This window comes from Tiliqua scincoides, chromosome 1, assembly GCF_035046505.1.
Source record: "Tiliqua scincoides isolate rTilSci1 chromosome 1, rTilSci1.hap2, whole genome shotgun sequence".
Classification (NCBI taxonomy): domain Eukaryota; kingdom Metazoa; phylum Chordata; class Lepidosauria; order Squamata; family Scincidae; genus Tiliqua; species Tiliqua scincoides.
Genome location: NC_089821.1, coordinates 137,784,502 through 137,801,091, shown reverse-complemented (window position 1 = coordinate 137,801,091; position 16,590 = coordinate 137,784,502). Strand labels below are relative to the sequence as shown.

The 16,590-nt window shown below is 43.3% G+C and overlaps 1 protein-coding gene across 1 annotated transcript in view; it reads right to left on the bottom strand.

The window, feature by feature from the left end:
• PKHD1 (PKHD1 ciliary IPT domain containing fibrocystin/polyductin) overlaps nucleotides 1-16,590 on the bottom strand; it is a 239,695-nt gene that overhangs the window by 199,946 nt on the left and 23,159 nt on the right. Inside the window, exons 2-4 of the mRNA XM_066622360.1 lie at nucleotides 5,976-6,033; nucleotides 5,384-5,462; nucleotides 1,541-1,615 (exon numbers count right to left, since the gene is read on the bottom strand). Coding sequence (XP_066478457.1) covers nucleotides 1,541-1,615; nucleotides 5,384-5,462; nucleotides 5,976-6,033 — 212 coding nt within the window. The remainder of the gene's footprint in view (nucleotides 1-1,540; nucleotides 1,616-5,383; nucleotides 5,463-5,975; nucleotides 6,034-16,590) is intronic.

Below are 16,590 nucleotides of genomic sequence, written 5' to 3'. Positions count from 1 at the left end.
AGCTCTGCTGTACATGGGACAGTTGATTTCCCCTACTATGTTAATGTTTTTTTTTTAAGTCAAAAACGTCACTGCTCAGCCTTGGAACTTCTAAATATTGATTTATTAAAATATTTATCAGCTTCACCAGTTTCCTATAACAAAGCAGAAGTATTTTCATTAAAGAGCAAATGGGGAGATGGTTTGATAAGAAACTGGACATAGATCTCATTGTGTGTGGACTGTCGCAGGATCAGATACCCAACAGCTATTTACCCAAGGTTAACCCAACACTCATTTATAGTATCACACCAAATCATGGTTTGTACTAACCACAGTTCAGAACTTAAACCATGGTTTAACTTCCAAATGTAACAGCAAACAATACTGAGGCTTCTTTTGTTTGCTTTCATTTTCTGTCCTCCCAGCACTCCAGTGTCTAGTCTAGATGAAGTCTCGAGGTGGAGTAATGGCTGTATGGTTTGTCAATTTAAATATCACACCAAACAAACCATGGTTTGTAAAATCCCTTCAATTCATGGTGTCTGATTCTGGTTTGTAAGTTGATCACCAACTATGGTATGCCAATTCAGATATCACAGTCAGAGGTGGGGCAATATATAGCCAAACCATGGTTTGGCATTATCTAAATGAGCCTGGTTGGATCCTTAGGTTCAAGAGATCCCTTCTTCTCCTTCCTCTTCCCTTCAGGCAGAGGTTCTCAGACTGGGGGATCACAATGCTCCAGCCTGAGAAGCCCTGTCTCTGCCCCCACAACGGGCAGGCGACAGAAATAGCAGTAACACAATTGCTACAATCATATCACCAGCAGGGAAAAGGGGGTTTTATTCTTACTTACCGTGGGTTGTGTTGGCCCTCCGTAGGGTGCAGGGAGCCCACAAACCCCTCTGTAGTGCGCCCCACACTGAAAACACTGAATGAACACTAAAAAAATGTGGTTGCAAACCTTTCAGTTTCGTGATTGCAACCTGGAAGTGGATTCTGATCACATTTTTCAGTGTTCTGAAGCACAGGGGGCACAGCAGAGGGGTTTGTGGGCTCCCAGCACCCCTGGAGGGCCAGCACAACACACATTAAGAATAAAACCCCTTTTCCCCCTGGCAGTGGCATGATCATGGCGATCGCGCTGCTGCCCATCCCCCACAAAGACTTATAAGGCCCCAAATCCTCCCTGAGAGTTTGAGCAATGCCCAAGGGCAGGGCAAGAGGCCAAATGTCCCTTTATCTTAGGAGGACCTCCATCTGCTAAATTCCCCCCACGGGATGCAGCAAAAGTTGTGCTGGTGCTGCTGCATTGGTGCAGGGGAATCTGCGCTGGATTGGGCTGTGAGATTAGAATTAATAGTCCAATATTGTTGAGTCAGGACTTGAAAATGGAGTTTGTCTTTCATTGACAATAAAGCTACAGGTGTGACTCCCAAGCCTTTTTGCTACAAAACTGGTACGGGTTCAAAATATGCTGCACCAACATAAGCTTTGTCCGCTAAACTCCTAGCAACATAAAAATGTATAGCAATCCAAGTTACAAAGAGGAACTTACATGGTCTGCATCTGCCTATTGGCAAGAGTGCAAATGGTTATCCACCCATCACTTTCGGCCTCAAGGATGATAGGCCTGGAGGAAGGAGAAGGGTTTAAGGAGGGGAAAATTAGGGCAAGTCAGGACAATGCAATCCCACAGCTGTTTTTTTTTTCCCTATTGCATCTTAAACTCCAGCAGGTATGATTTCAATTCCAGGATCAAAATCTTCCATTTAAGATAAGAGAACAGTTAAGAAATTCACTCATGCACAAAAAGCACACAAATTGTAAGATAAGGTGTCTGCCTTAACTTCCATGTCATGCAATCAATAAGCATGTTCTCACATAGTCTCATATACTGTGCTCAGTTACCATTTAGCCTCAACACACCCACATTTTTCTCTCTAAACACCAGTGGGTGTTTTGCTTTCATCCCCAAATTTCTTCATTGCAGGTTTGGAAGCAATGTTAAGGCTCAGGACACAATGAGTAAAGTGATCACTTAACAACACACCCTGACCCCCTGCTTTCCCTATAACATTTCCTTTGGGTTAGAGACAATAACATGAATCAGTAGTGAAAAGCTGTTGGAGGTGGACGAGAGAGAGACAAGGTTAACAAAGAGAGAGACTTTAAACCTTAGCCCCAATGGGTGTTTTGCTTCCAGGGCAAATGGTGGATGCTTGGGGGGGGGGGAGAGGAATCTGGCTTGGAACCACAGTAGAGACAAAAGGGTAAAGCGCTCCTCTTTCAACAGCTTGATTCCATGCGCAGACCCACTATGGATGCTGTTTCAACTCAGGAAAAACAAGCATGCAACAAGCATTGCTACGTATTTAACAGAATATGTAGCTTGGCCCCTAATGAAGCAATTTACCTCACAGTTCTGCATTCAAACCTTTGGAAATCCTGAATGATCTTGGAGAGTTCAGATTCTTAGAGAGATTCAGAGCTCACTAGCCAAGAAAGCAGGATTATGTCCTAGGGAAAGGAAGCTGAATGCAGAGGAGAAAATCTTGTAGCTGCAAAGAGTTTCAAGGTCTAGTTTTGGGGTGAAAACTTATGACATGCTCTAATTCTTCAGTTCACATATTGATTGCTCCTCCAGACAAACAAATGCCTGCATACTGAAAACTAAAGGTCAGAGAAAAGGATTCTATAGCCGACTTTTCCCTGATATGATCATTTTCTTTGTGCATGGTTTGCATTTTTTCTATGGTAAAACATTCAAACATGTGAGCTCCCACTTGCATTTTGAAGTGGTACAGACCCAGATGTACGTTTACTACCAAAACGAGGGCCATGATTGATCTGTTGAATTTTTTTTTTTCTAATTTTAGGGAAGAGAAAGCTCAGAAGGTTGGGAATTTTTTGAGGCTGCACAGTTGAAGGACATGGTCACATAATTCTTTTCCCACACAACATTTCTGAAATAAAAATAATCCTTCCACTGCTTTCCTGCTTCTGAGGAGTGGGAAATACAGGCCCCTGTAGGTTCCTGCACTTCTTCCCCAATAGTTTGGAAAGCAGATAGTCAATTGAGCTTGCCCATTTAAAAATAATGGCTGGTAGGGAAAGGGTTAAGTACTCTCACTCCCCTAGCAGCACAGCTGGAGAATAAATTCACAGTCCGCCAAGCTCCCAATTCCCTCAAAAAAAAAAAAAAGGGCAGAAGATTAATCATGGATCTCCTCACATCACATTTATTGTGACACTAAAAGTGAAGCCTCTGTTTGTATTGCCTTAGAAGCAGCTGAAATTTTTCTGCTGATCAATGTTCCCTGATGTCTCATTTTCTGTCCTCTTTCTGACTCTGTTTATTCATCTACAGAGCTTGCGTCCTGAGTACACTTCTGTACTGCAGCGAGTCATGGACTCTTCACTCACAACAGGAGAGGAAACTGAATGCTTTCCACATGCACTGCCTCCGATGCATTCTCGGCATCACCTGGCAGGACAAAGTTCCAAACAACACAGTCCTGGAACGTGCTGGAATTCCTAGCATGTATGCACTACTGAAACACAGACGCCTGCTTTGGCTCGGTCATGTCGTGAGAATGGATGATGGCCAGATCCCAAAGGATCTCCTCTATGGAGAACTCGTGCAAGGAAAGCGCCCTACAGGTAGACCACAGCTGCAATACAAGGACATCTGCAAGAGGGATCTGAAGGCCTTTGGAGTGGACCTCAACAAGTGGGAAACCCTGGCCTCTGAGCGGCCCGCTTGGAGGCAGGCTGTGCAACATGGCCTTTCCCAGTTTGAAGAGACACTTGGCCAACAGTCTGAGGCTAAGAAGCAAAGAAGGAAGGCCCATAGCCAGGGAGACAGACCAGGGACAGACTGCACTTGCTCCCAGTGTGGAAGGGATTGTCACTCCCGAATTGGCCTTTTCAGCCACACTAGACGCTGTTCCAGAACCACCTTTCAGAGCGTGATACCATAGTCTTTCGAGACTGAAGGTTGCCAACTACTTATTCTTAGGTATGACCTAACAAAAGCTTACAAGGAAGTGGTATGACCCTTCACTGGTATACCAGCCTTATAGTTAGAGGTGGGTTTTCAGTGATAACGAAATAAAAACACATAACACCGCCTTCTGCACCACTCATTTTTGTGTAAAAAAAAAAAACCAAAATCTGAAAAACCATTCTCTAACACCTCTACATGCACATAGCTGCATCTGCTAACACTATTCGACCTATATCACCTATCTAGTACATTTTTAAAGTGATTATAATTTATAATTATAATTTATTAAAATGTACCCTTAGAATAAAAACACGTAACACCACTTTCTGCACTTCTAACTTGAGAAAACACCAAAATTTGTGAAAAAAATAAAACCATTTTCACCCACCTCTACTTATAGTGCATTTCTATGCATGTCTATTCAGAAGTAAGCTCCACTGAGTTCAGTGGGACCAGTGGCATAGCTAATGATCATGTAGCCCGGTACTGAACTCAAAATTATGCCCCAGAAGTGACATCATGTCCAGGCTTTTAAAAAAGTGAAAAGGGGAGGGGGAATCTGCTTTCGCCTCCTACTTGCTCTGCCACCTGCCCCAGACTATCTTCCATATTAACACCTTATTAGTACCCTGCTGTATCATAACACCACCTAACTGGCTCTCGGAACAATCAGTTTCATTGATTAGTTTTCAGTTAAGAAAATCCAGTTTTTGTTACATAATGCAGGTGTGTTTTTATTTTCTGGTTATTTGGCTATAATGTTTGATAGAATGGAGATATTTTGATGTAGTTTGTTTCATTGCATTCTGCATTAAATTCTGTATTGAATGGTATATAACATGATGGTATTCAAAAAAAAAACAACACAAAAAACGAAGGTTTTCACAATTTTGGCCACTAGTGTTAAGTTCAGGTTATTGCCCCCAAAGCTTGTTGGCTGGTGCAGTTGCTACCCCCTGCACCCCCTTAGCTGCACCATTGAAGGGGACTTACTCCTAGGTAAGTATGTATAGGATTGAACCCTTCGTACCTTCAACATGAATCCTTCCAGACAGTACCTGGCTGGAACTGATGCATAATGTACCAAATGGCTTATCAGTAAAAAGAGCGAATGAACTAGATGCTCACAAACTATTTCAAAAATTCTCCTTGAACACCAGCCAGCAGCCAAGACAAACAACATAGTTCAGGGTAGCATTTTGTCATGGTCCTCTGCCAGCTTGGAGGGTAGAACAAAAGGCAAGCCACCCAGCCACTACCTATGGAACGATCTATGCTGTTTGCAGGTGGAAACTGAAGGCAAAGGGAACTAAACAGTAGCAAATGGCTGCTCTAAACACAGAAAAAATAAAATAGAGGATATCAGCTCAAGAAGACAATAAACACACTCACCCATCAATGAAGTCAACATTAAAATTGTATGTTTCATATTCTTGGGCCAGGATTAGACCATAGACTTGTATTAAATTTCCTGATGACAAAGATGGGGGGATGTATTATTTCAAAAAGCAAAACAAACTTCTGTGTGAAAGTTGGGTTCTAACAACTTGATTTCTTCAGTGCAACTTCAAAAAAAAAAAAAGACTTTTATCTGTAATCATTATAAATATAGGCTGAAACATGATATTGTACCTTTAAGGGTTACTCCTCACTGATTGAGAGCCCAATCCTGGGCTCAGGATTTTCAGTGCTGCTGCAGCTATGGGAGCTCAGGACTGGGCTGTTAGACTCTTGTTAAAAGGTTGGATTTAAATGGCATAACAATGCCACAAATAAGCCTGGAAAAGACTTTGGGCTCATGCACTTCCTTCTCCTTTTGCCTACAGAGAACCCCACCTTCCTTCCCTCCCTGGTTTGCAGAAAACCTTAGTTTGCTGTTTTATTTTGCTGTGTAAACCACTTGGTGTACTTGTTTTGTTAAAAATGTTAAATCAATGTGAATTTACTATGGGCTTCAGTCTCTACACTAAAACCAGTACCTTACCTGGGACCCCACACGATGGGCTCACACGATGGACCACAGGTGTCTGTGCGGCAGAGAACTGTTTTTTAAAAAAAGATACATTTCAATATATTTTATATGAAATTGTTGTTCAGAAAGCCTCAGGCTTCATTCAAGGCTGTAGAGAAACCTTAATATCTTCCTGCCTATAGTCAAAATAATAAATAGGGTCCAATCATACCCAACTTTCCAGCACTGATGCAATGCAGCCCTGAGGTAAGGGAACAAACATTCCCTCACCTTGAGGATGCCTCTGTGACTCCCCCCCCCCCCCGGATGTAGCAAACACCTCACTGGCATGACTGCATCAGCAATGGAAAGTTAGATAGGATTGAGCCCTTACTGAAGCGGAAGGTTTGTCTATATTCTATACTTCACACCAGTGATTTTCAGTCTTTTTCATCTCATGGCACACTGGCAAGGCACTAGAATGGTCAAGACACACCATCAGTTTTTTGACAATTGACAAGGCGCACTGTGCTGTCAATGGGGGCTCACACCCCCCAAAGGCCCTATTAATAAATGACCCTCTCCCAAATTCCTATGGCACGCCTGGGGACCATTCGCGGCACACCAGTGTGCCACGGCACAGTGGTTGAAAATGGCTTTTACGCAAAAACAGAATAGTTCCAAATGTTTGTATTAGACAGGGAATGTAGACTGAGAACTTCTGCCTTCTTTTTTTATTATTTGTTATTAAAGGCAACTTTCTAAACTTTAGAGCTGCCAAGAAAGTCATTAATGTGTGTGACAAACATTACTGAACTAGATGTGACAGTAATCACCCTTCCCATGACTAGCAAAAACAAAATACATATAGAAATACAATTCAACTTTACCCATTTTTTAAAAAAACAAAAGCTATACAGCAGGACAAATTGTAGGTGAAAGAAAAATCTTTTGATTCAAATTAGTAAGAAAATTTTTATATTATGCTTTGTGCATTTTTTTTTCAACATTTTCAGCTGTGGATGCGACTGGATTTAGTCATATGCACAGCTGGTATGTGGGTTTTTTGAAGCCCAAATGTCTTGAGTATAGCAAATTGACACATAAAATTATTGCCTTAAAATACAACCACATGGCTTACATTTTAAAGTACCCTTTATCTCTAAAGTGCAATTAGAAAATGATAGAAATTCAAAAGGCTAAATTCTGAAATGTTGCCAAATTTCAAATTTGGGCAAACATTTGCTTTGTTTCTAGTATACTAAGAGCTGTGCATCTGTTTGGGTGGAGCTGAATTCTGGTCATGTAACTCATCTGTCATGCTTTTGGCCTAGCTGCCCCAGTCTGTACTTTAATGGTATAGGACAGCTGTATATCCATACTCTCCACTTAGTATCCAGCTGTATTAAACAGCTGTTACATTCTGGCATCCAGGAAATTATGAAATTTAAGAACAAGCTACTCCTGGAGAGTGTAGAGACGCACAGGTGATAGCAGTCCTGCTTAGGAGAACCTCAAAAGCGGGAACAAGCGGGGATTCCTTTTCCTTGACCTTAAAACAAGCCTGGCCCATCCATGAGGCCAAGTGGTTGCCTCAGGCAGCAGAAAGGAAGAGGGTACCTACCTCCATCCACCCACTTGCCTCCACTGATCCTTCTCTACTCCCTGGATCAGAAAGGAAGAGGGGGGGCAGAAGAAGGGAGGAGAGAAGAGCAGTTGGCTAGAGCCACGGTTCCCAAACTTGCCATGGTTATAGCACCCTTCTTTTGTGGCGGCCTCTTTTTACCAGCTCTCCCAGGCTCTGCCATCTTGGATCACACAAGATCCAAGGTGGCGGTGCCCTGGGAGAACCAGGAAGAAGAGGCTGCCGGGGTCATCCTGTGGCACCCCTGTGAATTTGCTGTGGTGCACAGTTTGGGAACCACTGGGCTAGAATGTTGGAGGAGCAGAAGCTGGCACATCACCAGGTAATGGGAGGCAGCATTTGCCACACCAACTCAACTGCCAGGAGGTCTCAGGTCAGTCCTGCCTAAAGAAGGCTCACATCTATACACGGCAGAGAGAGAGAGATTCTGCAATTGCAGTGCTACAAGACTAAAAACAAGCCCACTGGCTGAACTTCCCTGTATTACTTAGGCCTAAATCCTAACCAAATCTGCAGCACTGACACAGCTGTGCCAATGGGGTATGTACTGCATCCTGCAGTTGGGTGACAGTCATGGAGACTCTCTCAAGGTAAAGGAATGTTTGTTCCCTTATCTCGGAGCTGCATTGCCCTTTCCTTAGTGCTGGAAAGTTGGTTAGGACTGCGTGCCTTACATAACCATCTCAAGGCAATGGTACCTCCACACTTACAACATTAAAAGGCACAAAATGACACCTTATGCACACATGGAAACATACACAGAGTTTGGAGTATTTCCAGGGTCCATTTTTCAAACTTTCATACTGTTGATTTTCCCAATCTATACAAAGCAACAACCCTGCTTTCCTCTCATTCTCATGCTTCTCCCACTCTGAGAGAGGCAAAGCAATCTGAATAATTCATGCCTCTTCTTCCTTTCATGCTGATCACCGGAGACGTGAGGCCAGCCTCTTCGAATGCGCCTGGGTATGAGTTGTGAGGACGAGGAGGAGGCACAAAGAGAGGAAGGCAGTGACCGCCAGCTGGTTGGAATACCTTCTGCAGGTTTCTGCAAACCCATCACAGCAGGCAGCTGTCTACATTTCTGCAGACTACCAGGGAGAGGGAAAATTAATGTTTAATGCACATGGCTCATGGCTTCCAGTACCCCAAAACAAAGAGCCAGCGTATGTTTTATTTTGCTTGGAATGTGTCTCATTAACTGCATCCCCTGGCGCTTTTTCATCAGCTCACCACACTAGCTGAAACTACCAAACAACATCTTACCTTTAATGTGCAATTTGCTGAAACGTGGGACTCCTCTCACCCAATGCTGCAGAATACTCTACTTGCACGGATATACATGCGAATATATCTTGCTCATTGACAATCTGATATAGCTGAAGGTTCTGTTCTAATTGGTACCAATTAGCAAAATGTGCTCCTTTTCTCTATTCTAAATCCAAACGTACACAACCCAAGTCACAGGTATCTCGTTGGCCTGGATGCAATTCCATTTTGATATTGCATTGCCAAATTCCATACAAAGAAACTACCCAGGGAAGCTTGGCCATTTGTGTCATTATGACAAGTGGGAAGGAGGTTTTACTTCACCAGGGGCAAGTGTGTCATAAAATGTGTGGTGGGCTGGCTATTCTATTTCAAACAATCAAACTAACCTGAGATGAGAGACTGCACCCTCCTCTTACTCCCTAAAGCAATTTAGTGAAGTCCCCACAAATGGACATTCTGGAGATGGTGACTGGCTGTGTGAACACTATTATCGCAGTCAAGGGGTAACACTGCATGTGCTTAGAAGCACATACCCGAGGACTAAACTCAATTAAAAACTAGTCTTGAGGCTGAGCAAGGCTATGGCTCCAAGCCAGCTCTGAATAGTCACTCCCACATACACTGAAATTATCCTCAGCATTGAAACAAGTCACTCGAACACTGTATTAATGGCCCATCTCCTATATCAAGTATAGCCAACCCACAGCACGCATGTCACTAGTGACATGCAGACACTTCCTAAGTGGCATGCGCAAAGTTGCCTGTCACAGCTATACTGGCTGATGCAGGGTGTCACAGCAGATAGTGTAGTGTGCTTCCCCTGGCAGGAAGCCCAAAATGGGGAGCAACAAGCCCTGTGGCAGGGCAAAGATAGCTGAGCAAAGGTTCAGCAGATCACATGGGCCAACAAAACCACCTGAGCAGGTCTGAAGAGCAGAAATAAGGTGGAGTGGCACGTTCAAGATTCTGTACATAAAAAGTGACGTGCTGTATGTTGGCCACCCATGTCCTATACCATGGTCATCATGGGATTATCTCTGGTCACTGCTCAGTCTCTGAATACTCACCTGAAATGTGCAGCTGTCACAATGCAACTCACTTGTGTGGTTCACCATTTGTCCATTCAAAAGGAACTGGAGATGATAAAGTCCTTCCCTCTGTGAAGACCTTGGTGAAATAAGATAAGAAAACAATCACAGAGGCTCTCATACTGCAATGTTGAGAACAACATTGTATGAAGTAAGATATGCGGTTTCTTCTACCCAGTTGTTTTTCTGTCATTCCCACCTCTCAGGCTTCTGCTGCAGAAAAGACTCCAGGGATACAGATAGCAAATGAAGGAGGGAACAAATAGCAGAACTGTGAGGAAAGAGAAATGGATCAGGAAAGACATGGAGGCACCATCTCCTACTTCAGCTGGGAGCAAAACATACAGCATAATCCACAGACCAAGGCCTGCCAAGATTTTGGACTGACGATCACCCTGAAGAAAACACAGGTCATGGTTCAGGATGTGGACTCACCTCCCTGCATTACAATCTCTGCACATGAACTGGAGGTTGTCCATGACTTTGTGTACTTTGGCTCAACGATCCCTGACACTCTCTCTCTCGATACCAAGCTAAACAAACGCATCGGTAAAGCAGCTACCACGTTTTCCAGACTCACGAAGAGAGTCTGGTCCAACAAGAAGCTAACGGAACATACCAAGATCCAGGTCTACAGAGCTTGCGTCCTGAGTACACTTCTGTACTGCAGCGAGTCATGGACTCTTTGCTCACAACAGGAGAGGAAACTGAACGCTTTCCACATTCACTGCCTCCGATGCATTCTCGGCATCACCTGGCAAGACAAAGTTCCAAACAACACAGTCCTGGAACGTGCTGGAATCCCTAGCATGTATGCACTGCTGAAACAGAGACGCCTGCGTTGGCTCGGTCATGTTGTGAGAATGGATGATGGCCGGATCCCAAAGGATCTCCTCTATGGAGAACTCGTGCAAGGAAAGCACCCTACAGGTAGACCACAGCTGCGATACAAGGACATCTGCAAGAGGGATCTGAAGGCCTTAGGAGTGGACCTCAACAAGTGGGAAACCCTGGCCTCTGAGCAGCCCGCTTGGAGGCAGGCTGTGCAGCATAGCCTTTCCCAGTTTGAAGAGACACTTGGCCAACAGACTGAGGCAAAGAGGCAAAGAAGGAAGGCCCGTAGCCAGGGAGACAGACCAGGGACAGACTGCACTTGCTCCCAGTGTGGAAGGGATTGTCACTCCCGAATCGGCCTTTTCAGCCACACTAGACGCTGTTCCAGAACCACCATTCAGAGCGCGATACCATAGTCTTTCGAGACTGAAGGTTGCCAGCAACAGTCCGGCAACCTTAACCTGTTAATCTGTTCAAGTGGTACAATGGCAGTAGGCTTATTAAATTTTCTTGTGCCATCTGAATGTACCCCAAACCTAGAACTCACCATCATCACCCTGAAAGTTAAACAGATGAATAAGATTGCCACCTTTTCACTAGCAAGGAACCTGCGTCTTCAACAGGTGCGCAATATGCAAAAATCTTGCATGGAAATTATGTGAAAATCTGCAGCAGAACTTCTGCCTTTTGAGACCCTTAAAACAATAAAAGCCCTATTAGAAAAAAGGTGATGTGATATTTTTAACCTCAGGGGTGGAAAAAAAACATGAGAAAGACATAGCTAAAAATTACCACCAAAGTACACTACACCAAAGTTTAAGTTAGTAATAATTATCCAGAAACCAGGCCTTTAGGCTAAAACATTTTTCTCTCGGGAACATAGATATCTGTCACTCTTGTTAATCATTGCTCTTAACATTTTGCATGCCGACTTCCTGCTTGGCACTTGGTAAGAACCATGAGGATCGTCTGGAGTACAAGTCACGTTTCGTTTCTGATAACCTTTTTTTTTCATCCAAATGTACTTCTCATTAAAGTCCATGCCAGATAAAAATGAATAAATACACAATCTGTCAATTTTCATATTTCAGTTTTATTTTCATGTTGATATTATTTCACTTCTTCCCTCAATTGTCTAAATTATGAGGTCAGAGCATGCTAAATTTCATAGCAAGTGACTACTGCTTCTTAATAATATATTTGAATTAATGATAAATTAATTAATTTTGATTTCATTGTGTGGGGGTGCCAAATTTTCTGTGAACTCGGGCAGCGGGTGTGTCAGCTACGCCACTGGGTGCCAGATACTTGCAGTAAGCCTTAAGAAACAGAAGAATTGTCTCCAATTGCCTCAGTCCAGCTTTCTATGATATACAACTAATCCAGTACAACAATCACGAGTGGGCTAAGATGGAGCACACATATCCCCAGCTGCTTGAAAAAGGAGAATCCAGCTAAGATAACGGGCCCCAAATAAGCATAATGATACAGGTGTACATGCAAGGCCACATGCACATCTGCACGCATGTTGATTGTAACTGGCTCCATGGCTGCCTTCCTGGCTGCATCAGAAAGCATTTTTGCCCTTGCAAATCAGTGTCCATCTCATTGACTATTGTGGTTAAATCATATGAGTTTCTGTGCCTTGTAGTAGAATGAAGTAGAATGAACGTAGAAGAAGTTTCCATGCAGATTGTAGAATGAAGTACGTTTCCAGAAGTGGGAATGCTCCCCAAGCCTCTTCGTTTTGGAATTTTTTGTACTTGCTTGAATTGGACCTGTCAACTCTGAACCCAGCCCACAATCCCTGCTAGCCTATATAAGGCCGCAATCCTAACCCACTTTTCCGCATTGGCATAGCTGTGCCAATGGGGCATGTGCTGCATCCTGCAATTGGGAGGCACTCAAAGAGGCCTCCTCAAGGTAAGGGAATGTTTGTTCCCTTGCCTTGGAGCTGCATTGCCCTTATGTCAGTGCTGGAAAGTGGGTTAGGATTGCAGCCTAAGATACTTTAACCATATGGCCATCTATCTTCACACATACATATAATATTGTGCGCTGCCTCTAAGAATTATCTGAGGAATGATCTTTACCTTGTTAGGCATTTTATGGTGGATAGATCAAAACTGACAGGCTCAATGTCACACGGGACTGCCGGCAGCACTGGATTCAATAGCACCACTTCCAGCTGAGACCAGTTGATAGAGCGTGAGAGGCCTAACAGAGAGGAAACCAGACCTGAGAAACCATCCAAAAAAACCTCCTCCCATTTCACAATATTTTTAAGTACTTTAGGGTTGCACCCAACCAGCATTTCTCTGGTCATTGGCAAGTACAACTGTGTTTAATTGGGGTCTTAAAAGCCAATAAAATCCAGATTCTGCTAGGCTCTATCTATCACTGATCAGGTTCAGCCCTTGCCTCCAAATTGCTTTTTCATCCTAGCTCTAGCCTGCCAGGTTCCTCCAGTCTCTACCCATAACCTACCAGTTTATTCCCTGGCTTTGCTCTGACCCACCAGTCCTGCTTTGGTTCCATCTACCCTGGCTCTATCCCCCAGACCTTCCTCAAGTAGAAGAGAAGAAGTAAGTTTTAGAAAGCAAAAACTGGCAACCCTTCTTGTGCCTCACATTCCAGTCTGTAAAACAAAGAACAGGTACCTCTCTTAAGTGCTTTATTGCTGAAAGACACTGAGGGGCAAATTACATGTTTGTAAAATGTGCAATCTGGCCCAGTGTGTGCTTTCTTTTTGTTTTATTTCATTTTATAAATACTACAGTAGGTAAGGGGACAAAACCGTGCAGTTCTGATCCCAGTTACAGCATCTCCTCATGCTATTTCTATTGGGTAAAAAATCTCCACTGGCTTTCAAGGGAAGCTTTTTTCCCCAGGAAAAAGAGCATGTGTGTTGGTGGGGGAGCTGAAAACAAGATCAGAACCACAGTGGGAGCATTGAGCATCCCATCACCCTACAGCAGTTGCACCATGTTTTGCATCCCTCAACACATTATTTAAAAACAGGGGGAGGGGTCACACTGCACATTCAGCATAATGTGTAGCTTCACCCCAGAATATTCAGTTACCGTGGTGCTAGGAAAAGCTGGCACATTTCAAAGACAAATGAGACAAGATCCAGACAGGAGAGAATTGTGCAAAACACTGGAGCCTTGCTTTCTGTTTTTTCTGCAGCTGTTCCCGCTTTAAAAGACACAAGCCACTTCCTCAAACTGAATAGCAAACACTCTATTCCACAAGGGGAACTTGCCGTGTCAAAAATAAAAGCAGAGCTCTAATGGCTTATACCATTTTGTCCCATGTACACCTGTCCTTGTTTTGAAATCTGGCATTACTTTCCATGTGTCCTACACCAGTGCATAATATAAAAAAATATATAAACGTGAATATCAAAACTTGAAATCCTTGTTTTTTAAATACTCTTAAAATTCAGGGTAACGTAAAATAAAAAGGAATGTTTATTCCTCAGTTCATTCACTGAGAATGTTCAATTCTCAGTGTGAATTCTGAAATGTTCCTACCTACCCATCTCTTCAAATCAGGTAAAAGGAAGCAGGAACATAATGGAGTATTATACTAATTTTTGTAACAACTGAATGCCCAGATGCAAGTCACTTACAACTGGTGCATCAGCTTTAAGATGCTCTGCCAATTCCATGTTTTAGACTTGCCTCTGACCAAGGGCACAATCCAAATGCGCCCATGGGCCAACACAAGTCCCTTGCACCAAGTGCCTCCTCAGGAGGAAGCTGGGCCGGTGCTCAAAGAAGCGCTGGCCTGCAGAGGTCAACGCAATCCTCCATGCCAGCTTCCTTCTCACGAGTTGCATCGGCCAAACTGAGCCAACGCAAAGTAGGCAGGGGGAGGCAGGAAGGAGGCAGGAGGAAGGCTTTCCTGGGCGGTGGTAGGGTAGGCGGTGGGTGGCCCTGGGAGTGGGCGGGCAGGGAGCGGGAGGTGGGGCTGGGATCCAGCAGTTATGCCAGATCCCAACCCCCATTCCCAGGGAGAACGGAGCGACTTCAAGTCACTCCACTCTCCTTGGACTTGTGCCACCTCAACAGGTGGCGCAAGTCAGAGGAGAACCATAGGGGGCAGTGGCCCTTACCCGAAGGTAAGGGGAAATATTTCCCTTTGCCTCTGCCTGAGCTGCATAAAGCCACAATCCTGCGCTGGATACAGCGCAAGCCTCTTGGCTTGCCTTTTCCAGCGCAGGATAGGATTGTGCCCCAAGTCTGTCATTTCTTATTGACGCTGACAGAAATTGACATTTCTAACATTTTCTTACTGCATCCCCAAACACACATTTAAAATGTCAAACAGTAATATTTTTTTTCTGATAATGATTTGCTTATTTATATAGCCACTCTAAAAATTTTGATTCACCAAATTTTAATGTAATTTTAACAAAATTAAAGTTTTATTATTTTTTTAAACTGAAATTCTAGCTTTGAATCCTATGAATACTCCTTTTATCTAGAAATACCCAATAGTTGTCACATCTCCCCAAAATATACCATCAAAGGCCAGCGTGATCCACGTTCCACCACCAATGCTGCCATCTTTTGGTTCCATGATTAATTTTGCCAAGGTGACTAAAAAATAAAAACACAACATAACATAACAATAAAGGTCAATCACCTTTCATAGTAAAAGAATAATCTGAACACTCTTTTCCTATCATGTAAATGTGGAAGGAACAAAATCAGGCACAGAATTCATGTTGCTTTTATTCCACCTCCCTTCAAGTCATTTTACCCCTTGTCATCTAATGTTCCAACTCTGTTTTTAGTTAACAACATTATATACTTTGAAATTGATGCAATTAAGATTTGCTTTATTTTGAATGACTCCATCCCAGAGATAACTGGGAAGGTAGCAACATTTTGGCAACGTGTCATAAAGATGTGTTACAATAAGATGTAAAGTGTTTTGATGGTGTCATTACATTTGCCTGGTGGCATTTTGAAAGTATTTTGTTTTGTCTGCTACTTACTTTTATGCCAAATCAAGGACAGACTTGGACTATATTTGGTAAAAGGCAACTTAGTTGATAGCCTCACATATTTTAACATTCATTAACCACAATATGGCATATATGCCTTCCATTTTACAGGTCCAAGGTTCCTCATGCAACAGGTGGCCACACACCACCTGTTTAGGCAGAGTGCACACTGAGCAGTCACTGTCCAATCAGTGCAGCAATGCAGAACATGTGAGTGATGTATTAACAGCATGAAGCAACACAATGAACTGTGTTTATTAACTGCTGCATTGCAATGACAGCCTCTCCCTGGACATCTGCCTCAGTCTATCAATTATCATATCCCATATGCATTGAGAACCTCAGCATTTTTCTCAGACCTTCACATATGATTTGTATTCTCTTACAGCACAAGCCGATGCCTCTCTACTCATTCATAAGCCCCATTACCTTCAATGGGGCTTGCTCCCAGGAAAGTGCGTAACTTTCATAACAGCCTAACTCTTTTACATCCTATCCCATTTCCTTCTGTGTCAGGTGTCTTCCTAGATAGCAAGTCAGAGCTGACATCTGTACAGTTTTGACTAGTCATTAAGAACATATCTGGTATCTGCTTAAAGGAGTATGCATGTGATCTTGCTCTATAGAGCCCCACTCTGGGTTTGCAATTTAACCCGACGGGTCATGAATAGGGTCAAAAGTGTATGTATGCAGTAATGCTCTGGAGAAAGTATCACTACATACCATTTTCCAGATTGGATTCCCTATCTGCGTGGTGATTAGCTTCACTCATATGGTGAGGAATGCACCATA